The 24,954-nt window shown below is 32.5% G+C and overlaps 3 protein-coding genes across 5 annotated transcripts; 2 read left to right on the forward strand and 1 right to left on the reverse strand.

Moving 5' to 3' along the window:
* Positions 1-1,160: 1,160 nt before the first annotated feature.
* Positions 1,161-3,653, forward strand: LOC142524835 (uncharacterized). Of its 3 annotated transcripts, XM_075628953.1 has the most exons (9): positions 1,161-1,304; positions 1,382-1,525; positions 1,609-1,674; positions 1,762-2,265; positions 2,384-2,532; positions 2,627-2,795; positions 2,872-3,138; positions 3,239-3,293; positions 3,382-3,653. In XM_075628953.1, exons 1-9 carry the CDS (start codon positions 1,278-1,280, stop codon positions 3,495-3,497), a joined length of 1,497 nt encoding a protein of 498 aa, XP_075485068.1. In that variant the 5' UTR covers positions 1,161-1,277; the 3' UTR covers positions 3,498-3,653. The 3 variants fall into 3 exon arrangements, with proteins under 3 accessions (XP_075485068.1, XP_075485069.1, XP_075485067.1); XM_075628954.1 differs by having other exon boundaries at positions 1,163-1,304; positions 2,384-2,508; positions 3,239-3,653; XM_075628952.1 differs by having other exon boundaries at positions 1,166-1,304; positions 3,239-3,653.
* Positions 3,654-7,800: 4,147 nt separating this feature from the next.
* Positions 7,801-10,252, reverse strand: LOC142523952 (uncharacterized). The gene is made up of 3 exons (XM_075627684.1): positions 10,012-10,252; positions 8,730-9,703; positions 7,801-8,636 (listed from the first exon to the last, which is right to left on the reverse strand). Exons 1-3 carry the CDS (start codon positions 10,250-10,252, stop codon positions 7,809-7,811), a joined length of 2,043 nt encoding a protein of 680 aa, XP_075483799.1. The 3' UTR covers positions 7,801-7,808.
* Positions 10,253-12,207: 1,955 nt separating this feature from the next.
* Positions 12,208-14,244, forward strand: LOC142524355 (uncharacterized). The gene is made up of 3 exons (XM_075628308.1): positions 12,208-12,695; positions 13,445-13,574; positions 13,778-14,244. The coding sequence occupies exons 1-3, from the start codon at positions 12,270-12,272 to the stop codon at positions 13,996-13,998; spliced, it is 777 nt and encodes a 258-aa protein (XP_075484423.1). The 5' UTR covers positions 12,208-12,269; the 3' UTR covers positions 13,999-14,244.
* The last annotated feature ends 10,710 nt before the right edge of the window (positions 14,245-24,954 follow it).

A 24,954-nucleotide genomic window follows, 5' to 3' on the forward strand; every position in this document is an offset into this window, starting at 1 on the left:
AATAAAGGATGATTAAAGGATACACATTTCAATTGTCGTTTATTTGTGATTAAATTTGTATTTGTACTGGTTTTTTTTGCGTAAAATCAAGATTTTTTCTTCAATCTCATTTTGGATACACAAATAGATTTATGACGTATGTTCGTAATAGGATTGAAATTTGCGGAAAGAACCATCGGCCCCGTAAAAGACAGTGGAAAGAAGCTTGAATTTAAGGCAGAGAGTTGGTCAGTCAAACTGTATTTGCACGAATAAGGTTGAATGTGTTAGTCTAGAATGTGGTTGGAATGATAGTTATGTGAGATTAGTGCGGCTTGTCAAAATGAGTTTGTTTTAGTTTATTTTGACAGAATGTTTTTTATTTGGTTTGACAGAAATGGATTGTTATTTGATATTAGTTTCCGCATGTAAGATCATTATCAATGTTTCGACATGTAAGATCATTATGTACTGTCGTGAGATATTTATTTGAGATTGGTTGTTCATGTTTGTAGCAACTTATTTGTCTAATTTCTTGAATTATTCGTGGCAATTTACTGTGACATTTATTGAGTTATTATTTGTGTGTAATAATTTTTTTTATGTGGATTAGAATGACGAAGACTAAAAAGAAGAGTGAATCAGATACGGCTGATAATAATGCAGATATTGGTCCCTCTGTAAAGAGGGTTACTCAAGGTGTTCGCCAACAAAGTTTTTAGCCGTGATGGAGCAATTGGTTCCTAGATTGGGTGAGTTACAATTGAAGAGGATAGAAGCTTCACCTCTAGGACCTTGGTTGAAGATCGAAAAGCTTTCTATAAGCACATTGAGAGTCTACTCAATGCTTAAACGCTTTGAAGTAGAGACATGCAGCTTTTGTTTTGGAAGCAATATCAAGGTGCCATTCACTTCGAGGGAATTCTCTATCGTTATAGGGTTGGCGAGCGTTGGTCAACCCGTTAACCTGGATTTAAAGTTGGGTCCAAACTTCCTTGAGCGTCATTTCAAGGGGGTGAACTGTGTGCAGAGCAATGTCATAACAGAGTAGTTGTTTGATTTGGTCGGGAATGATCTTGAGATTGATGATTTTTTCAAATTTTTTATTTTGCTGCTTTTTAATTGTGTTATATTTCCTATTAGTTATTTTGGAACACCAAAGTTTATTTTCCCATACTTGGACAATTTGAAAACTTTTTTTGGATATGATTGGGGAGATGCAGCCTTTAGGTTTTTGCGTGATGAAATTGAAGACCATCTTGGATTCTCTAAAGTGAAAAAAAAAGGATAAAAAGTATATGGAAGGTTGCATTGTTGGATTGATGGTATTATCTTTTTTATTTTTGAAGCTTATATATGTTATTGTTGGTTGTAGTAAATGTTATTCATTTTATTTGTGTAGGCTTGGGTGTATGAAAGAGTTCCTATGCTTGGTGAACCGCGTGTTTTACATTGCTTTCCTCGTTTATTCAAGTGGGTAGAGAGCAAGATTCCCGTGAATCCTATAGGGGCAGAGGCTGCTTTAATGGCTGTGAGATCGAACAAGGTTTGCGCAATTTAATCTATGTCATCCTATAGTTTTGCGTACATGTTTTAATAAAAATAAAAATTTGTCTTTACTGTTGTTAGATTGTGCCTATCAAACCATTTGAGGAGGAAAAAAAACTCGTTGATGATACAGAGAGGATTGTTGAGGTAAACATTTGTATTTGATGATAGTCTATTTTTTAATGGTATGCTATTTAATGAATTTCCATATTTAAAGAGCACTTATATTTTCAGGTTCAGTCTCGATACAATGATTCAGAATTGTTGGAGCATATAAAAAGGCTTGAAAATGAGATTAAAGTGTTGAAGGAAAAAAATGAAGTGGTTGAAGATGATACAACCCAATTTGTCTTCAAGGATGCGACACATATGTATGATGAAGGTCATACCGAGCAAGATGTGGATGGACATGTTGATGCTGCAGTTGAAATTTTGAATGAAGTGGTTGAGAACAAAGTGAAAACGAACACAGAAGACAACGTTAAAGTGGAGAGTTATGTGAGAGTGTTTGTGGACGAAGTGGAAATGAACACAAATTCTGGAGACAACGTGCACGTAGGTACTGACATTGGAGAAGGGAAAGAAATGATTATTTTTAATCCAAAATCATCAATTGTGAAGACGGTTCAAAAAAGAACAGATCGGTTGAAAAAGAGAAAACATCCTGACTATTTGACACCTCCTAGTATGACCCCAAAGCGCAAGAGAAAACAAGAATCATCACTCGTATTGAATCTGGTAATTTAAAATTCATTTGTTTGGCAATAGCTAAAAATAATTTATATTTTGTATGATTTGTTAAGCATTAAATTTTGTTAATGAATTTTGTGTTTGCATATTTTCTGTTTTTATATAGGATGATATTGATGTTAAAGGTATAGCTGAAAGTGCTGTAGAGGAATCTTTGCAGGAGTTCCGAGGAAGACGTGACTATGATGGTCATGATCAGATATCAAAGGAAGAGAGAGACATAATTGAAAAGTACTTATGCGGGGATATTTTGGGGTAAAAAGATCTTGTTTTTTTAAATTATGGCGAAATCATAATTTGTCATTTTTTGTTTGTTTGAGTTGTTATGTTTTTTATTTTGTCTTTGTAGTGGTGTAGTTTGGCAAGATGATGACGTGATATTGCATGGGCACGAGTTGCTGCTTTGTTTGTTTGGCAGCGAACTACGATCTGACCTTATTCATGCCTATTTCAATACTTTGAGCAATAGAAAACATAAATATGGGCATGACATATACTGCATGTCTCCCAATGTACAGGTAAAATTTTTTTGATCTTAAGTAAAGAATATTTTTATGAAAATGATAGTTAACAATATTTTTTAAATTTGCATAGATTAACGTGATTCGGATGCTCGAGAAAATGAAGCAGAAGAGGGTCAAAGATAAAGATTTTTCTGAATTTACATCACAGTTGGACGGAAGTACATTGAGCAAGTTGTCTGAACTGAACAAAGAGGTTCTAGAACGCTGTAAGCACATAATTTTCCCGATTAGTTACAGAGCACATTGGATCTTGCTCGGGTATACTCGAGGCGATCAGTATTTCACACTAAGGGATTCTCTTAGTGGTCCTGTTTACAAAGGTGCAGCCAAGAAAATTGTAAGTCGGCTACGAAAAAAAATTGTTTTAAACAAAAGTGCACAACACACATATTTTATGAATTTTTGGAAAACTAATATTGATTGAAATGCTTTTTCAGGCCAAATTTATGTCTGGATATCTTTGGAATGTGAAAAATTGTGATGTTGGCAAAGGTGAAGTGATTGCGTTAAAATGTAGGCAACAAGGAAATGATTTGAATTGTGGTGTTTATGTTTGTCTATGGGATGAATGTTTTGCTAGAGATAACCCGACATTTTGGAATGAAGAATAGGAATACTTCAATGGAAGGATATAGAGCTCGGATTGCTTTGGCGATTTTGTCTGATGAACGAGGCTTGTTCAAAGGTTTTAAATGATTTTTCCATGAGGTGAATGATGAGTGATGAGGATAACAATGTTGGTTTTTGTAAGTTGGTGTTGTTCCTTGAATTAATCGACCTTTTGGAGCATTACATTTATGGTAGCCATTTTTTGTTTGCTGTTTTAACGTGATGGTAAGACTTATCGTGCGTTGATGGCATGGCAATGTTTGTAAACCAACACTGAATGTGTTCAGAAGTATTAGGTAGTATTTGAGGTTTCAAATGAAGAAGACTACAATTTATGTTTTTGTAATTGCAAGTTGTAGATGTGTTAAGAAGTGATTATGTCGTAATCTTTAAACTGCTTTGTTCACTGATAGTTTCATATTTGTTGTGAGTTGTGGTTTCTTATCATTACAAATATTTACTTGCAAATTTTTTCCAGGATTTTTAAGCTTCAGTACTCTTTTTCCTTTTATGATACCCAAATTTATTGTTACTTAATATATTATAAATGGAAATATCATTTTTATGCAATCTCAAAATACTCCGTTAATGTAGGTGTTTCAATGGAACATTTGGAAAAAAAACAAATTCGTAACTACGCATACAACATTTTGAAGTACTTATTTTTACATGTTCGTTTCATTTAAATTTTTTTCTAAATTTGTTTTAAGAAATTTGACAATTAAGCATTGAACTTTTTGAAGTACTTAGTTTTATATTGGAAATACCTAATTTTAAATTTTAAATACTTGATTTTGTAAATTAATTACTCGAATGGGTATTAAAATACTGGATATTCTAGTACGCAATATAAGTTCACCAAGTCATAGCATTTCCATCCAAGATGCATTCGGATGACATGTACATTTCATTTAAATTATTTTTTTTAAAAAAAAAACAAATTCGCAACTGAAATTTTATGAAGTACTTAGTTTTACTTTGTAAATACCTAATTTTACTTTCTAAATACTTGATTTGGTAAATAAAATACTCATAATAGATATTTAAATACTGGATATTCGAATATGGCTTTCCCTTGTAAATATCCTCACATTTGCATCAAAGATGCATTTGGATGACATTTACATTTCATTTAAATTTCTTTCTAAATTTGTTTACAAAAATTTGACAAGCATTGAATTTTTTGAAGTACTTAGTTTTATATTCAAAATACCTAATTTTAAATTTTAAATACTTGATTTTGTAAATTAATTACTCGGAATGGGTATTAAAATACTGGATATTCTAGTACGCAATATAAGTTCACCAAGTCATAGCATTTCCATCCAAGATGCATTCGGATGACATGTACATTTCATTTAAATTATTTTTAAAAAAAAAACAAATTCGCAACTGAAATTTTATGAAGTACTTAGTTTTACTTTGTATATACCTAATTTTACTTTCTAAATTCTTGATTTAGTAAATAAAATACTCATAATGGATATTTAAATACTGGATATTCGAATATGGCTTTCCCTTGTAAATATCCTCACATTTGCATTCAAGATGCATTTGGATGACATTTACATTTCATTTAAATTTCTTTCTAAATTTGTTTACAAAAATTTGACAAGCATTGAACTTTTTTAAGTACTTATTTTTATATTCGAAATACCTAATTTTAAATTTGAAATACTTGATTTTGTAAATTAAATACTCGAAATGGGTATTAAAATACTGGATATTCTAGTACGCAATGTAAGTTCACCAAGTCATAGCATTTCCATCCAAGATGCATTCGGATGACATGTACATTTCATTTATTTTTATATTTTTTTAAAAAAAAAAACAAATTCACAACTGAAATTTTATGAAGTACTTAGTTTTACTTTGTAAATACCTAATTTTACTTTCTAAATACTTGATTTGGTAAATAAAATACTCATAATGGATATTTAAATATTGGATATTCGAATATGGCTTTCGCTTATAAATATCCTCATATTTGCATCCAAGATACATTTGGATGACATGTCAACTTCATTTAAATTTTTTTGTAAAAAATTTGGCAACTAAGAAATGAACTTCTTTAAGTAATTAGTTTTACTTGCCAAATACTTAATATCATATTTAAAATACGTGATTTCACAAACTAAATACTCAGAATGGTTAATAAAATACTAGATATTCTAGTAGGCAATGTAAGTTCTCCAAATGTTGGCCTTTCCTTCGAAGATATATTTGGATTATATATTCGTCTCACGTGTTTTAATTTTTTGTGAAAAAGAATTTCAAATTCGCTTCTTAGTTGCCAAACTTTTTTAAGTACTTAGTTTTACTTGCCAAATACTTAATATCATATTTAAAATACGTGCTTTCACAAACTAAATACTCAGAATGGTTAATAAAATACTGGATATTCTAGTAGGCAACGTAAGTTCACCAAATGTTGGTCTTTCCTTCGAAGATGCATTTGGATGAAATATTCGTCTCACGTGTTATAATTTTTTGTGAACAAGAATTTCAAATTCCCAACTAAGTATCAAACTTTTTAAGTTTCTCGTACATCAAAATAAGCACTTCGTCCACAAACACTCTGACATAACTTTCCTTTGAAATTCTTGTTCACAAAAAATTATAACACGTGAGACGAATATGTCATCCAAATGCATCTTCGAAGGAAAGACCAACATTTGGTGAACTTACATTGCCTACTAGAATATCCAGTATTTTATTAACTATTTTCAGTATTTAGTTTGGGAAATCACGTATTTTAAATATGATATTAAGTATTTGGCAAGTAAAACTATGTACGTAAAAAAAGTTCGATGCTTAGTTGCCAAATTTATTTAAAAAAAGTTTGGAAAACAAAAAACTAAATGAAATTTACATGTCATCCAAATGTATCTTGGATGCAAATGTGAGGATCAAAGGCATATTCGAATTTCCAGTATTGTAATATCCATTCTGAGTATTTTCTTTACGAAATCAAGTATTTAAAAAGTAAAATTAGGTATTTAGAAAGTAAAACTAAGTACTTCAAAACGTTCAATTGCGAATTTGTTTTTTTTTTCAAAAAAAAAAATTTGAATGAAATGAACATGTCATCCAAATACATCTTGGATACAAATGCAAGGACTTGATGAACTTACATTGTCTAAAAGAATATCCAGTATTTACATACCCATATAGAGTATTTTATTTAAACAATCAAGTATTTAAAATTTAAATTTTGGTATTTGGCAAGTAAAACTAAATACGTAAAAAAAGTTCGATGCTTAGTTGCCAAATTTATTTAAAAAAAGTTTGGAAAACAAAAAACTAAATGAAATTTACATGTCATCCAAATGCATCTTGGATGTAAATGTGAGGATGAAAGGCATATTCGAATTTCTAGTATTGTAATATCCATTCTGAGTATTTTTTTTACGAAATCAAGTATTTAAAAAGTAAAATTAGGTATTTAGAAAGTAAAACTAAGTACTTCAAAACGTTCAATTGCGAATTTTTTTTTTTCAATAAAAAAATTTGAATGAAATGAACATGTCATCCAGTATTTACATACTCAATCTCACCGAAGCTTAAATGAAATGAACTTGTCATTAACATTATTTACATGTTAATGAAATGAACATGTCATCCAGTAACTGAATATTTTGAGTGCATACAAATGATATTTCCATTTATAATATATTAAGTGACAACAAATTTGGGTATCATATAAGGAAAAAGAGTACCGAAGCTTAAAAGTCCTGGAAAAATGAAATGAACATGTCATTAACATTATTACATGTTAATGAAATGAACATGTAATCCAGTAACTTAATATTTTGAGAATGCATAAAAATGATATTTCCATTTATAATATATTAAGTACAACAAATTTGGATATCATATAAGGAAAAAGGGTACTGGAGCTTAAAAATCCTGGAAAAAATTTGCAAGGAAATATTTGTAATGATAAGAATTGCAATTACAAACACATAATCCGATGTTTTTTTCAACTTCATACACTTTTCCAATCTCACTGAAGCAATCCAGTATTTACATACTCAATCTCACTTAAGCAATTGAACAGATTCATTGTTGGTTTACAAAAAAATTGTCATGCCTTCAACGCACGATAACGTCTTACCATCACGTCAAAACAACAACAACAAAAATGGATACCATAAACGTAATGGTCCAAAAGGTCGGTTAATTCAAGAAACAACACCAAATATATTCACAAAATGCCATCACATCTTGTAGTTTTTTTGAACAACCTTCCCAGCAGCTTTCTTGTTCTAATACTTGCCTGCAATAAATTAAAATTATTAAGATAGCGATTAGGAATTTTAAAAATAAATTATATTACAAAAACTTAAGATAATTGCATCAACGATATAGTATTAATGTCTATGTCAATCAAACCAATTATGCCACCGGTTCTTTGCAAGTTCGTCTATTATGCCCTCGCCCATGACATCTCCCACACGTTGTCACACGTTGTTCAACTTGAGAAGGTATCCGTTTAGTCCTTCTACATCCTGGCTGGCTACGGGTTGTAGGAGCATAAATGGTAGGTCCATCATTCAGATAGCCCTCACTCATGTCATATGTTGGAATTGGATTTATGATTCCTTTATAAGCTTGGCGGTACATGTTGATCTTAAAATATTCATCACAGAATTGATAAACCGACAGAGACTTTGATTCTATGCACGAGCAAGCATGCTTGCACGGTAGCCTATAGATCTGCCAATATCGACATGAACAACGACATGCATTCAAATCCACTGAATAACTTTTGTCCCCATCTATCACCTCAAACAGAGCTCCACATGACTTGTGCACCTTTAAGGTTCGAGATTGACTATATGCAATTGACACATCCTTCTCCTTTCTTGGACTTAGTTCTCCGGTCATCTCCAATGTTTTTTCTCGTCTTTTGTGCATCGTGGTCATTATTTGAATTCGTATATTATCTATCATACCCACAATAGGTAGATATCGCGCTGCTTTTACCCAGTTGTTCCAGCTTTCAACAATATTATTATTAACGACACCCCATCGCTCACCCACAAACATATAATTGGCCCAATTTTCTGGGGACACACTCACAAGAAACTCTTGGGCGAGTGGCATCGAATCGATTATGCTTTTGATATGTTGCGTGAACTCATGTCTTGATGGGGTGTACGCAGCTTTCTTCAAAACAGAAGAACAATGTTTCTTGTTATGGAGAGGAGACCTCCGCAATACCTACAAAATTTAAATTTAAAAACATTCAAGATAATAACCAACTGAAATAAAAAAAAAATGGCTAAAATTTTTAAAAATCAAAATAAGACAAACCTGCTTGACAAAGTTATCGACCAGATGTCTTAAACAATAAGAATGGTTACTACCAGGGAACACAGACTGAATAGCTTTGACAAGTCCAGGATGTCGGTCTGAGAAAAAAGTGTAGCTACGGAATATCATTATGTATTGGGATGTCAAGACATGTTTTAACTGGTAGCAAAACCATTCCCAATTAGAATCGTTTTCTGCATCAACAACTGCATACGCAAGTGTAAAAATATCATCATTCGCATCCTTTGCCACAGCGCATAATAAACATCCTTTGAACTTGTTCTTAATGTGAGTTCCATCCAAAAATATTAATGGCCGACAACCAGTAACAAAACCAACAAGACATGCGTGAAAACAAATGAATAACCGTCTAAATTTGTTTGTCATCGAATCAATTTCACATTCAACAAAACTCCCAGGATTTGTTTCTTTAACAGCATGACAATACCATCGTAATTTATCAAACGACCCCTTATCAGTTCCATGAATATCATGCAGTGCCATCTCTTTACCCGCCCAAACTTTATGATACTCAAGTTCTACTCCATAATCTCTTTCAATGTCCTTCAGCATTGTGCATGGGCGATATGATGGCTCTCCCCCTAACTTCTCCTTCACAACATTAGCTACCCAGGATGAATCAGCTTTAGGGTGACCTCTACTCCGCAAATTATCATCCCCACAACTATGACTTAGGTTGCACTTTCTTATGCCGAATGAATTGTCCGCTTTATGTTTGGAGGCATAAATTTTCCACTGACAATTCTCTTTGCTGCAAATAACTAAGATCTTACAACTTTCGTTTCTCTTGTAAATAAAAGATCTTCTAGTGGCAACAACATAATTTTTAAGACAAATCCTGAATTCGGCTGCATCTTTAAATTTTTGCCCAACACCACGTATGCAATGAATCCAAGCATCAATAGAATTGGTTAAAGTGTCAACGTCAAGATCGTCAACTCTCTCAGAACAAACTTAATCACCAAAATCAAACCTAACCATTTTAATACAAATCAATAAAATACATGAAGAAACACATCAATATTCTTTTACATAATTTAAATTGAACTATAAAATATAACAAACCATTATCAAGTACTTCATAGTAGTAAAAAAAAACAATAACTCATTTATCAACTTTGCAATTTCTGAAATTTGCAAACAAACAATAAAAAAATGCAAACAAAAAAATAAGGAAGTTACCTCGCAACATTTATGTTGACCGGGCTCTGATAATCTTTTTGAACTGCTATCAATTTGATTATATTTAATTTCAAACAACTGTGAATGTTTATCATATTTCGGACATCATCATCTTCATTCAGGGTTACTGCAATCTGCTCATGGGGTGCCATGTATTGCAATATCGTTAATTCTGAATTAATAGCCGCACATTTTCGTCCTAAACTCTGGAATATCTCTAACAGAGTTGCGCCATTAGGAATTGAAATCAAATAAAGACCATTGACGTAGCGGCAACTTCCAAGAAACGAAAATATTGCGCTCCCGGAACCAACTTCCATCAATAAATCGATCGTGGAATATCTAAAATATTAAAATTTGATTCTAGCGATTTAGGCGTCAAATAAAATGGACATCCAAAAAAATTTTGTCCAACAATTTCTTACTTTAAATAAAAAATCAAATAATGGGGATAAATGAATTACATAAAATAAAATCACAACCGAACCAAAATCGCCCTTTCTGCTCAAACAATATTGAAGCATAAATTTATCTATTCACATCATATTTCAAAAAAATCATTCATAATTTTCGGTACTCATTTCAGAAATAATTTTCTTCCAAATCATCGTAGTAATTCAACCATTCTTTTCAAAATTGTTTGACAAAAGGTAAGTCAAGCAAACAAACAATAGTGCATAAAAATATCAAGTGAAAACATGATAATGATCTTACATGCGGAAACTAATATCAAATAACAATCATATTTTGTCAAAGCAAATAAAAAACATTTCGTCAAAATAAACTAAAACAATCTCATTTTTACAAGTCAAACTAATCTCACCTAACTATCATTCCAAGCATATTATCTAAACTAACACGTTCTGTTAAACAAAACTTGTTCCCAAGATCATGCACATTAATGTCCGTATTCGGTCAAAAGAACAAAATTCAATTTCACAACACTAGGATAAATTTCAATTTCACGATAAGGCACCAAAATTAACTAACAAAAATAAAACCTAAATTAGATTTACTCAAGCATATTACTTTGTGCAGCCTTATTCGTGCAAATGGTGTTTGTTTCACTAAATTCTCTGCCCTAAATTCAAGATTCTTTCCACAAATCGCAGCCCTAAACTTTGCTCTCAGCCCTCTTCAACTATTTCACTTCTGATGTCTTTTAGGGGGCCGATGGTTCATTCCGCAAATGACAATCTATTATGAACATACAACGTCATAAACACATTTGTGTATCCGAAATGCAATTGAAGAAAACAAAATGTTTTTACGCACAAAAACAATTACGCCTACATAAATGATCACAAATAAACGAAAATTGAAATGTGTACCCTTTAATCGTCATTTATTATTCTTATAGGGTGGTAGCTCCACGGAAATTGCTCCTCCTCACATACGCTGCTCCCACCCAGAAATTGCTTCGACCCAGAAATTTTGGTTTTCGCAAAGTTTGCAGCAACAGGACGGCAATGGAAGCTGGTTTGCACTGGTTGGGAATCGGCTTTGCTGGGAAATTTCTACCCTCGCGTGCGCAGATTCACGATTTTCATCAACGGGTTTGTGGGAAGATTCAGCTAATTAGACCTGCGGAAAAAACGTCAAATGTCCCGATGGAGAATGGGAGAGGCTTTCATACATAATGGCTAGTAGGAAATTAAAGGAAAAAAAAGTTGGTTGCTCGCACAGAAGACAAGCGAAGCGGGAAGCAGGAAGAGAGCATATAGGGAAGATGAATCGAAATAGTGATTCTTACAATTTTTTATTCATTACTAAAGGGTAAAAATGTAAAATTGTATGACACATGTAGTCAAAAGTAATTTGGAATTTAATCAGGTACTAAAACACAAAAAAAAGCAGAAGGGTGCTGAATCATAACAAAATCAAGGACAGATGCATTTTTCTCCAATTTACCCATATTAATATGCAAAATTAATTAATAAGATTTTTCTTTTAGATTTTTATTTTAATAAAAAGATTCCAGGGAAAATTTATAGATAGATATTTTTTAAAAGAAGTATAAGATAAAAGGTATGAAAATTACTGAAGAGATATTTTATTTGATTTTTTTTTAAAATGAATTATTCGAAGTTTTTTCTATACAATTCATATAATAATTCGATGCTTCTATGTTCAATGAAGGTAAACTTTGAAAAATAGCAGGCCCATAAAAGACCCAACTGATATCTTAGTAAAGGAAATGGATTGGGCTAGTCCTTATTGCTAACTTACTGAAGGCCCAAATCAAACGGGTCCAATTTCTATTTTTGGCTACTGTCACTCCACCCCATTTCATCGTGTTTCAAAACCCTCCAAATCCCAACCCCCTCACCCACCCAAATGCTGATCCGACGAGCCGCAGCTTTGACTACAGCCACTCTCCCCCACCACTTCCGCCGTTATGCCACCGCCGCACTCCTCCAAGAGCTTGACACGACTCCTCCACAGTTCTTCTATCTTGAGGGATTCCCAAGACCAGACCCTAAATACGATGAAACCATCCACGCGATTCCACGCGCCACCTCCGGAAAGAATATTGCCGCCAAGGAGAGGAAAGTTGGCCGCGTGCCGAGTATTGTGTTCGAGCAAGAAGATGGCCAGCACGGGGGCAATAAGCGCCTAGTTTCGGTTCAGTCGAATCAGATTAAGAAACTCGTGAACCATTTGGGTCGATCTTTCTTCCTTTCTAGGCTTTTTGATCTCGAAGTTGTGTCCCAATTCGGCTCCGATGAGATTGTAGAAAAAGTCCGGGTTTTGCCCAGAAATGTATGTTCTATGCGTTAACTGCATTATTCATCCGAGTAGAAGAAGTTTTAGTGTGCTAGGAATTTGCAATTAATTGCACGAACGATTCTTATTCACCTAGAACTGATATTTAAATGTAAACTGATCCTTACAATTTTCATGTGCTTGTCTATAATTTGTGTAATGATTTGTTAAAAAACTTGTGCAATTTTTGGGCTTCTTTGAAAATGGTTATTAGAGTGCCTTCGATTTCCCTTTGTTTCCAACTAGTAATCACAATTTTTTGTTTAATCTGATCGGGCATACTGTATGTATTACTTCTTGAGTAGATAAGGTAGTCATCGTGTCCGGAAATCCAGATGAATTCATCGGGTACTTGGTGGAACAAGATTATAAGGACTTGTTATTGTATTTCACTTCCGTCCTGCCCGGAATCTTTGCGCCTAGTAATGGAGTAAGGACATCTTTAAGTGTTCTCTAGAAGCTCATGGCGAGTTTATTTTGAATGCGTGAGCAATTTTTTTCATGTCTGAGAGTTCTGGTGCTCCTTTTATTGGATCAAACTATTTCTGAGTTCTGCTAAAAAATAATAGAGTGGACCATTTGTTTTTTTTAAGCCATTGCCATTCAAATGTACAGTATAGAAGCAGCAGATACAGATTTGGATATTTTATGAAGATTTTGAATGCTTCTAACATGTTATGTACTCTGTATATCAAACTATTTAGTTCTGGATATGCTCTGGTTGAATTCTTCTTTCTGCATGTCAGCTTCATCTGCATCCGAGGACAGATGCTGTGCTTAATGTTACATTTATAAGAGCTCCATCGAGTGCTTTGTTAAAGGTCAACATTCCTTTAGTGTTAAGAGGAGATGATGTTTCCCCTGGACTCAAAAAAGGTGCATTCAGAAAATTGTTTCATTTTCGCAGTATTTTACTTTTCTGGAAACATATCCCTTATTCGTATCATATAGTGTGGCCTGATATCCATTTCCGTGCATTGTAGATCATTGTTCTTGTGTTGTGATATTTTTCTGCTATATGAAGCTACATTTTCTCTCGTTTCTGAGCCTTTTTCTTTTGTTTTGTCACTGGTCTGCAGGTTCACCTCTGAACATCATCAAAAGAACAGTCGAATATCTTTGTCCTGCAGATATTATTCCACCTTACATTGATGTGGATGTGAGCGAGCTCGATGTTGGGCAGAAGATAGTCGCGGGAGATCTTAAAGTTCATCCTGCTCTGAAGCTTCTAAGATCAAAGGATGAGGCCGTTTGCAAGATTACACCCTCCAGAGTTTCCGATCAACCGAAATCCAAATGAGCATCTATTTTTCCTTCAAATTTTGATTGGTTGTAACAAAGTCATCATATTGTGCAACGCCATTAGCAAAAAAGTGATTCCTTCATTTTGATCATGATTTTCTTTTATCTGTCACTTGATAAAGAAACCTGTGGTTGAATGCACCCTGTCAAACAAAATGAAGCTAATTATGGATAGCAGTCCAAGAGATGTGGAAATTTACTCTGTATTATGCTTCTTGGAAAGATACTATATACTCACCCTCAAGTCTTTTGTGCTTATATTAGGATATTTGAACAATTTTCAATAATATTCAAATGTTATTTAAAAAAAATAGTTTTGATTGAGCAATTTTCAATAATATTCATAGTTATTTTAAAAAAAATAGTTTTGACCATGGTTATTCCCAAAATTTCCCGGAATAAACTACAGAGGAGATTTATAATGAGGAGACGAGGCATGATTTTTAAGTGAATAAAATTGAAGTAGTCATTTTTTTTTAATCTAATCACATGTTATCTTTCAATTCATTCTTTCTACTTTATTAGAGATTGTTTGTAACCTTCTTTTTCAACTTTAAATAGAGATGGTTTGCAACAGTTTTAGAGATTACAAACACTTTTAAAATCTTTCAAATGTTCAAATTATTACAAATTAAAATTGAAAAAAAATGTTTTGCATGTGATGTGTCATTGAGCTAAATTGAAAATGAATTTTTTTCATTAACTTATCCAATTTGGATTTTTGATTTATTAATTTTTTCAAATTTTGATTTTGATATACTAATTTTTAATTTTTGGCTATTTTGATCTAATTGATGACGTAACATTGTATAAATCGACAATTTTTTATGTCACATCAGTATTTTATTGTGTCACATCAGTATTTTGGAGTGATATTATTACGAAATATGATTGAATACCAAGAATTAAAAGTTAGTACACCAAAATTAAAATCTGAAAATCTAACCCGTCTAAACTCAAAAGAACGAATGAAAAAAAAAAGTTATTTTCCCTAAACTAAAATTGTATGAGATACCAATAAATTGATGATATCAATAATGTTTGTTTTTCATGTTATTTTGCACATCGTTTAAACTTTAATATAGAACTTTTTTTTGTAAAATATTTATTATATTATTTACTTAATAAATAATTTATATTTATATATATCATGTTACTTTTAAACACCGTCTGATAAAATTAAATTGCATGAATTAATGCATAATTTCTCAATTGTTATTTTTAATAAATATATATAATTTTGATACGTTGAATATTTATATTAATATGATTGAAATAATATTTATTTATTTATTAGATATACAAAGACACCGCAGTCTCTCTTTCAGCACATTCGTGATGAATCAGTTGATGGATAGGTTACGATGACTGACAAAATGACTGCTAAGTCACATGACTCCTCTGTCATGCCCATCGCACAACATTATAATTATCAATAATGAATAGATTCAATCCAACCAACTATTTGATTAAAAAAATTAAAACTTTTTGTTTTTTAATATTATTTACTTCAGCTTCTCGAATCATTTATTCAAACCGAAGATTTTTTTATGTTTTAGCCTAGCGCAAAAAAATATATATTTAATGTTTAATTTTTATGTATATTTTTTTAATCAAAAAATATGATAATATATATAATAAATTATATAAATAAAAGACAGATAAAATATATTATAATAAAAAACTACTCTAAGAAGAGCATCCAAACAAAATATAAAATTCATGTTTTGCGTCAGTATATAATCAGTTGAATATTACTCAACTTATAGTTTTGTAAGCAAAAGTATTAATTAAATTTTTCATAATCAATTTTTCGACCACTTTTTTCCACGATCAATAACACAACAAAGTCATTTAGTATTTTTCTTGTAATATATTTGATCAGAGATAAATTTCGAGCAACTTCAATATTAGATCAATTAAGTTTTGGCGGTTTAACCAAAGATCAACGGAGATCTTTAAACGAAAAGACAACTAAATTTACTGAACCACCTCTCAAGGCCTACCGAAATGAATTACGAGACCAGATGAAATGAAGAGAGTAACTGATTTGCAAAGCTTATCGAATCATAAATCAATCAGTCAGACTTCTCATATAAACAACCCTGAATCCGTCAGAATCGAGGCTCAGTTGAATTGTCAGATAAAAATTTTCGTATTTAAGCAATCTCTGATATTTATTAGAAAGTCTGAATTCCGTTGGCATTACTCGTAGTGTACTGTTGTCAAAAAAGATATTGACGTGAAAAATGACATGACCAACTACCATTCTATTAGGAACTGATATAATATTTGATTTTACTTACCACTGGATCAAAGAAGATATCCGCCAGTCTAACTCTCTCGGATCTTTGGAAAAGTTCAAGCTTTCAAGAGCCCAACTAATAAAAATTTCATGGCACACACTTGAGTGTTTTAATCAGATCATTAAAGATATTTTGTGCTTAATATTATATTTACGAAATACTTGTAATATAACAATAAGTGTACTTATCATTTTTGTTAAGTGAGTTACTAAGAGTTTTCAGTTAAGCGGTGGTCTTGTTGAAGGGGACGGTTGCAAAGTGTTGTAATTGTCAAAGTCTTTTTGCAAAGAAGAAAGAGTAACATATGAGTGATTGAAGTCTCCGAACATCCAGAAACAAATTCGTGTTGTCTTTTCTTGTTCCATATTTAATTTGATAGCCTAATTATTCTTATCTTAAGCCAATTTGGTGTCAAACATTATTAGTGAGTCTATTTACATGCAGTAACAACTTGCTGGCTTATTGATACCCAACTAAAAATAGTTTTATTTTAGCGTTGCTTATCCAACCGAAATATTTTCTGAATTTTTTAAGTTTATTTATTCACCTCCTTCTAAATCAATATATGATCCTAACATTCAGTCTGAAAAAAAAAAATCTTTTTGCATACGCAAATTTTCATAGAGTACAAAAATTATGTATCCAAGTGTCAGAAAATAGTCTAAAACGGATTGATAAGATTACCATTCATTTTGTTTGTATCTATTAATGTTTGGATTATAATTGTTTTAGTTGTTAAAAGTTGACAAGTGCACTTCTTATTTTGTTATTAACACTTCTTGTTCATTATTACTACTGGTATTACTTTTTGTATTGCTTGGAAAGTTCGGTTTGTCGACAATTTTTAATGGCCATTTTCACGTATACAACATAAAAAACCTTGAACTTCTGTTTTTTCAACTTAATTTTAAAACTTGGTATCCACTCAAAATTGAATATCGAAGTAAGCACAATAAAAAGTTTACAAGAGCTATCGATCAATAATATTGCATGTATAAGCAATAATAAATAAAAAAATCACCAAATGAATCCCAACTTATAATTTTGTGGAATTTCGATTAAAATCTTACATGAATTTCGATTTTTGAGATACTATTAAAATTTTCGTGAATTTTTCAAAAATTTCGAAAAGGAAAATGTTTTGAGATTGATGTTGCTGAAATCCGGGATGGTAGTTGGGAGGTCGGGTCTTCACTTGAGGAGCTCAGATCGGACCTTCGAAATCTGAAAGCACAAACAAAAACGTTAGAAGGGGGCCGAAAGGTTGTTCCGGCATAGCCCCTCGACCTCAAGTCAGAAAATAGAAAACAGAGAGAATATTGTGTGTGTACAGTGAGTGAGTATATGAATGAATAAAGAATGAATGAAACCTGATACTTATAGGAAGAAGATAGACTCCTGATTTGGTAGATTTAGATTCTCAGAATCTTGCACATTATTAGGTTAAATCTTAATGGACTTTACCTTTTTGGGCTTGGTTTCTGTGAGCTACCCGTTAATGTCTAGGTAAGAGCTCTCATAGGCATGATCCCCCCTATAATATTGGTCTCTTGAAAGCTCGGCTCGGGAAGTTGGCCAAAACATTTCCAATGGGCGCGATAACCCTATCTTTTCTGTCACGATTACGGGCGTTTGGGAGGTCGGCCGAGATGACATCCCGCCAACTTCGTGCGAGTGAGAGGACTCCCAGTCAAGGCTTTATCGCGTAGGTGACCTCCCAGAAATTTCTGAATACTATGCCATTAACTATCTGGGCTATCGAAAGTGGGCCGAATCCCTCTTCGGTTCGAGGGTATCAGAGATGGTTCAAAGCCTAAAGTTTCATGGGACACATTCGTGTTATAAAGTGACATAAACATAGGGTTATAAACGAATTAAGCAGGTTCACGAGCTTTTTGAGCAGACTCGATAGATATTTGATTCTTATTTGAAATCATCGAACTCGAGTCGAATTCAAATATGTTCAAAGATTTTTCCGGAATGAAGTCGAGCTAAAATTATCTTATTCGATATTTCACGAATTTTAATAGTTCATTAATATAATATTATTGTATATTATATTTTATATACACACATTTTAAACTTTCAAACATCCATTCTTCGGTCTTAATATTCGAGCAATAATCTAAATTGCTTACATGCAGATTCAAACATTTTGAGTCGAATAACTTTTTTATCATCAAATCGGATTCGAGTTAAAATATATTTAATTTGAGTTTTAAAATTTTACTAATATCGAGTCCAATTTGTTTTGTGGATAACTAAACTCATCTCTCAGATAGACAATAGGAGAGACGAATTGAATTGAATTCACGTAAAATCAAATCTGTACCATCAATAGTAATTAAAAAACCTAATATATTGTATCGATATAAATAAAAATTATCGGTAAAAAATAGAGGTGTCAATCGGGTCGGGTTTAGGGTCAATCCGCGAAATTTTTTAATTTTTTTTTCAACCCGAACCCGAAGCAACCCGAAAACCCCCAACCCGAATACGAACCCGTCTAACCCGACTCAATCCGTCTAATCCGCTTAACCCGAATTTTATTTATTTTTAAAAAAAATAATGAAAAAAATTCGAAAAAATAAAAAATAATAATATTTTAATTTAGACACATAATAACAAAATTTCCGATTTAAATTTGAAAGTTTAATTGTAGAAAATTAAAGTATATTTACTAAATCAAACAAACAATTGTTACAAAAATAAAAAAATATACAAAATAAATATTAAATGATGAAAATTTATCATATAAATATACAATAAATTTTGTTCAAACATACAATGTATAAAAATATAGGTAATATTTTCAAAAAAAAAGTTTTCGGGTCAACCCGCGACCTAAACGGACCCAACCCGAAACCCGTCTAACCTGGCACTAACCCGATCTTACTCAACCCGAACCTGAACCAAACCCGAAAAACACCAACCCGAACCTGATTTTTTTCGTGTTGGCTCGTGTCGAGTTGACGGATCGTGTTGTATTTTGAGACCCCTGATAAAAAAATGTCAATCTATGCCAAGAATGGTTTAACTTACCCACACTCCCATTGATTGATGTTCCCACTGCTTTGTCGCCAGCTCTACTCTGTTCACTTCCAATATTTATTTCTTTATTTTTTAAAAATAATAATAATAATTTTTATTTCTAAAAAAATAGAAAAATGTTGTGAAAAAGTAAAAATTTATAGTAAAAAGTAAAATCTCAAACTCTCAAAATTTACCAAACAACACACTTTATAATATTTTTCTCTCTACTCAATTGTAATTTTCTTCACAAATGAGAGATCTATTTATAGGAAATCTTTACAAATAATCCAAAAAATAAAATACATCATTACCTACATCATCACACACTAATTTTCAATATTTACAACTCTTATTTTCAACATTCAAATATTCAACATTCAAATATTCAATAAACACATTTTAAATATATTTTTCAACACTCCCCCTTGTGATGATGATCATAATGATTGTCTTCATTACGTGTTTTTATACTGCCTCGTTAAAAACCTTACTAGGAAAAACCCAGTGGGATAAAAAACATAGCAAGGGAAAAAGAGTGCAGTCACATAAACTCCCCCTCATGTTGACACGAACAATTCTTCACAAATTTCGTAGATTGCGCATCCCAATATTATATATATGCTTTCTGAATATTGATGTAGGAAGCGCCTTTGTGAAGAGATCTGATGAATTTTCACTTGATTGAATGTGACGAACATCAATACATTTATTCTTCTCAAGCTCCTTGGTGAATGCGAAGAACTTAGGAGGAATATGTTTAGTTCTGTCGCTTTTTATGTATCCTTCTTTCATTTGAGCAACACATGCAGCATTATCTTCATATAGTATCACAGGCTTCTCGTCGAATGATAATCCGCATGAGATTTGGATATGTTGGGTCATTGATTTTAACCACACACATTCACGACTTGCTTCATGTAGTGCAATAATCTCGGCATGATTTGATGAAGTTGTTACGAGCGTTTGTTTCTGTGAACGCCAAGAAATTGCAGTGCCTCCACGAGTAAAAACATATCCAGTTTGGGAACGTGCCTTGTGTGGATCAGATAAGTATCCAGCATCGGCATAACCAATTATACTTGGATTAGCATCTTTTGAATACAAAAGTCCCAAGTCTGTCGTTCCTCGTAGATAACGGAATATATGTTTAATTCTGTTCCAGTGTCTCTTTGTTGGATATGTGCTAAATCTTGCCAACAAATTTACGGCAAAAGATATATCAGGCCTTGTACAATTTGTAAGATACACAAGGGCACCGATAGCACTTAGATATGGTACTTCTGGACCAAGAATATCTTCATCATCTTCACATGGTCGGAATGGATCTTTTTCTATGTTTAATGATCTAACAACCATTGGAGTACTTAAAGGATTTGATTTATCCATATTAAAACGTTTAAGGATCTTTTCTGTATAATTTGTCTGGTGAACAAACATTCCACATTCTTTTTGTTCAATTTGTAAACCCAGACAATACTTGGTTTTTCCAAGATCCTTCATTTCAAATTCTTCCTTCAAGTATGACACAACTTCTTGAATTTCCTTATTCGTTCCAATGATGTTTAAATCATCAACATATACAGCAATAATTACGCAACCGGATGTTGTTTTCTTAATGAAAACACAAGGGCATATTGAATTATTTACATATCCCTTTTTCATCAAGTGATCACTTAGCCGATTATACCACATTCGACCAGATTGCTTTAACTCATATAATGATCTTTGTAATTTCACAGAATAACATTTTCTGGGTTTTGAACTTTGTGCTTCAGGCATCTTAAATCCTTCAGGGATTTTCATATATATATTACTATCAAGTGATCCATATAAGTAAGCTGTAACAACATCCATAAGACGTATTTCTAAATTTTCAGATACCGCCAAGCTAATCAAATACCGAAACGTAATTGCATCCATCACGGGAGAATACGTTTCTTCATAATCAATTCCAGACCTTTAAGAAAAACCTTGTGCAACAAGTCGAGCTTTATATCTCACTATTTCATTTTTCTCATTTCGCTTTCGAATAAAAACCCATTTGTATCCAACAAGTTTTACACCTTCAGGTGTAAGGACTATAGGTCCAAAAATATTACGTTTATTTAGCGAATTCAATTCAACCTGGATGGCTTCTTTCCATTTTATCCAATCCTGCCGATTTTTACATTAACCAAAAGATTTTGGTTCATGATCTTCATTATCATTTATGATGTCGATTGCCACATTATAAGAAAATATATCATCAATTTCTTCTATATCTTTTCGATTTCATATTTTTCCAGTATTAATGTAATTGATAGAGATTTCATGATTCTCGTCAGTTTGTGGTTCTGACAGAATATTTTCATCATCATGTGTTTCTTCAGGAACATCATTCTCTATTTTGTGATCATCATGTGTTTCTTCAGGAACATCATTCTTTATTTTGTGATCATCGTGTTTCTCTATAAATTTTCTTTTTCGAGGATTTTTATCCTTGGAACCGACTGGCCTTCCACACTTCAGGCGTTTAATGACATCATTAGTATCTTCAATTTGTTTCTTTGGAATTTCAATTCGAGCAAGGGCATTTGCAGCATGTATATATGATTTAGTTACCCCTTTTGTGTCAGCAAATGCATCTGATATTTGATTGGCTATTCTTTGCAAGTGTACAATTTGTTGTACATCTTTTTCACATTGTTTTGTTCTTGGATCCAGATGTAACAATGATGATGCATGCCATGTAATTTCTTTTTCGGTATGTTTCTGTTCTCCCCCTAACATTGGGAAGATTTTCTCATTAAAATGACAATCAGCAAAACGTGCTGTGAACACGTCGCCTGTCTGAGGTTCAAGATATCGAATGATTGATGGACTATCATAACCGATATAAATTACAACCTTTCTTTGAGGTCCCATTTTCTTTCGTTGCGGTGGTGCAATAGGCACATACACCATACATCCAAAAATTCTCAGATGAGAAATGTCTGGTTCTTTACCAAATGCAAGCTGCAATGGGGAGTATTTATGATATGCACTTAGTCTGATGCGAATTAATGAAGCAGCGTGTAAAATTGCATGTCCCCACATAGAAATAGGGAGCTTTGTTTTCATAATCATTGGTCTAGCAATCATTTGCAGACGTTTAATCAATGATTCAGCCAATCTATTCTGTGTATGTACATGAGCAACAGGATGCTCAACAATGATTCCCATAGACATACAATAATCATTGAAAGTTTGGGAAGTAAATTCACCAGCATTATCAAGTCTAATTTTCTTGATTGTATAATCGGGAAATTGATTCCTCAATTTTATTATTTGAGCAAGTAATCTTGCAAATACAACATTTCGAGTTGACAATAAACATACATGTGACCATCTGCTGGAGGCATCAATCAATACCATAAAGTATCTGAATGGTCCACATGGTAGATGGATTGGTCCACAAATATCACTCTGAATACGTTCAAGAAACATTGGTGATTCAGTTTGGATTTTGGCTGGTAATGGTCTTATAATAAGTTTTCCAAGAGAACATGCTTTACATTGAAACTTATTATTCTGAAAGATCTTCTGGTCTTTCAGCGGATGACCATGTGTATTTTCTATAATTCTTCGCATCATTGTTGAACCAGGATGTCCCAATCGATCATGCCAATTGGTTAATATTGAAGAATTATCAACTACCATGTTTGATTCAATCGGACTTATATGTGTATAATACAATCCAGTAGGGAGCATTGGTAGTTTTTCAATCACATATTTCTTTCCTGATTTATATGTGATAAGACACATATATTTCTTATTCCCTTCATTCATTGTTTGAGTATCATACCCATGGGAATATATATCATTAAAACTCAACAAATTTCTTTTCGATTGTGTTGAATATAAAGCATCATTGATCAAAAATTTTGTACCATTAGGTAACAAAAATTGTGCTTTACCACATCCTTTAATCAAGTCTACAGGACCTGATATTGTATTCACCGTTGTTTTTGTTGGTTTTAGTTCCAAAAAATATCTTTTATCTCGGAGGATAGTGTGCGTTGTACCACTATCGGGTATGCAAATTTCATCTTTGCTCATAGCATTTTCCATTTTTTGAACTTCAAAAAAATATGCAATGAAATAAAATTACTGGCAATAAATATTTAAATATAACACATATCATAATTATACAATAAAACATTATATGGATACATGAAAAATAAATTATTGTACATTTATATTCTACCACTATATTGTTCATTTTCAGAGAAATCATTGAGAAAATCTGCAGCATCAATATTGTTCATTTCTATCCCACCAACATATTGATCATTTCTAGAGAAATCATTCATAAAATCACCAGCATCAAAATGAGTTGAATCACTCAAATGGTCACTGCGTTCAGTGAAGTTGGTCTCCTTTTCTTTTCCCTTTAATGATTCTTTATAAAGTTTACAAAGGTGTTCAGGTGCTCGACAAATTTTGGACCAATGTCCTGGAGTACCACATCTGAAACAAGAACTTTCATATCTTTTTGAGTGATTCTCATTAACACTTGTATTCTCATGATGCCTTTTCTGTGGATGGTTTGGGACGCTCTTTTGAGATGAATTATAAAAATAACTATCTCTATTGTTTTCAAAACCACGGCCTCGACCACGACCACGGCCAATTCCACGTCCACGTCCACGTCCACGACCTCGACCTCGACCTCGACCTCGACCAAAACCTTGTCTTTGAATTTGATTTTGGTTTCCAGGTTTAAATTCATTTTTACTTACAGCATTTACTTTTGGAAATGCTGTTGATCCAGTGGGTCGGGACTGATGATTTCTCATTAATAGCTCGTTGTTTTTTTCCGCCACAAGAAGATAGGCGATGAGTTCAGAATATCTCGCAAATCCACGTACTCTATATTGTTGCTGTAGAGTAATATTTGATGCATGAAACGTGGAAAATGTTTTTTCAAGCATTTCCGATTCTGTGACCTCATGTCCACAAAATTTTAACTGCGAGATTATTCGATACATCGCTGAATTATAATCGCTGACTTTCTTAAAATCTTGGAATCTTAACATATTCCATTCATCACGGGCGGTCGGAAGTATAACTTCCCTTATATGTTCAAATCTTTCTTTCAATCCTTTCCACAAAGCCATGTGATCTTTTTCAATTAAATATTCACATTTCAATCCCTCGTCGAGATGTCGACGCAAAAATATAATGGCTTTTGCCTTTTCTTGTGATGTCGATATGCCATTTTCTTTTATTGTCTCACTTAGACCCAATGACTCAAGATGCATTTCTACATCGAGAGTCCATGGCATATAATTTTTTCCCGTGATGTCAAGCGCAACAAATTCGAGCTTTGTCAAATTTGACATGGTGGTACTAAAAAAAATTACGATGCATTTTATTAGTTAATGAATATTGCAATACAAAGTAATTGATAAACAACAAGTACAAGCATTTGTAAAAATAAAGAAAACACACGAGGAGGATATTCTCCGATAAATAAAATACTCGTGAGTATGATAACCAAAATAATTAAAAATAACCTTGAGAAAGTCATCTTCTTTTTTCTTCGAAAATTTAGTGAAGAATAATTTTTAGAGAAGAAGAGAAAGTTGGAGTGA

The sequence above is a fragment of the Primulina tabacum genome, chromosome 14 (genome assembly GCF_025594145.1).
Source record: "Primulina tabacum isolate GXHZ01 chromosome 14, ASM2559414v2, whole genome shotgun sequence".
NCBI lineage: Eukaryota > Viridiplantae > Streptophyta > Magnoliopsida > Lamiales > Gesneriaceae > Primulina > Primulina tabacum.

Coding starts and splice junctions, on each gene's coding strand:
- LOC142524835 (XM_075628952.1), top strand. CDS start 1,278: ATGGAAGGTTGCATTGTTGGATTGATG. Junction 2,266..2,383: donor CATCACTCGTATTGAATCTG/GTAATTTAAAAT, acceptor GTTTTTATATAG/GATGATATTGATGTTAAAGG. Junction 3,139..3,238: donor AAGGTGCAGCCAAGAAAATT/GTAAGTCGGCTA, acceptor ATGCTTTTTCAG/GCCAAATTTATGTCTGGATA.
- LOC142523952 (XM_075627684.1), bottom strand. CDS start 10,252: ATGGAAGTTGGTTCCGGGAGCGCAATATTTTCGTTTCTTGGAAGTTGC. Junction 9,704..10,011: donor AAATATGATAAACATTCACA/GTTGTTTGAAAT, acceptor TTGGTGATTAAG/TTTGTTCTGAGAGAGTTGAC. Junction 8,637..8,729: donor TCGATAACTTTGTCAAGCAG/GTTTGTCTTATT, acceptor TAAATTTTGTAG/GTATTGCGGAGGTCTCCTCT.
- LOC142524355 (XM_075628308.1), top strand. CDS start 12,270: ATGCTGATCCGACGAGCCGCAGCTTTGACTACAGCCACTCTCCCCCAC. Junction 12,696..13,444: donor TCCGGGTTTTGCCCAGAAAT/GTATGTTCTATG, acceptor TCTGCATGTCAG/CTTCATCTGCATCCGAGGAC. Junction 13,575..13,777: donor TTCCCCTGGACTCAAAAAAG/GTGCATTCAGAA, acceptor ACTGGTCTGCAG/GTTCACCTCTGAACATCATC.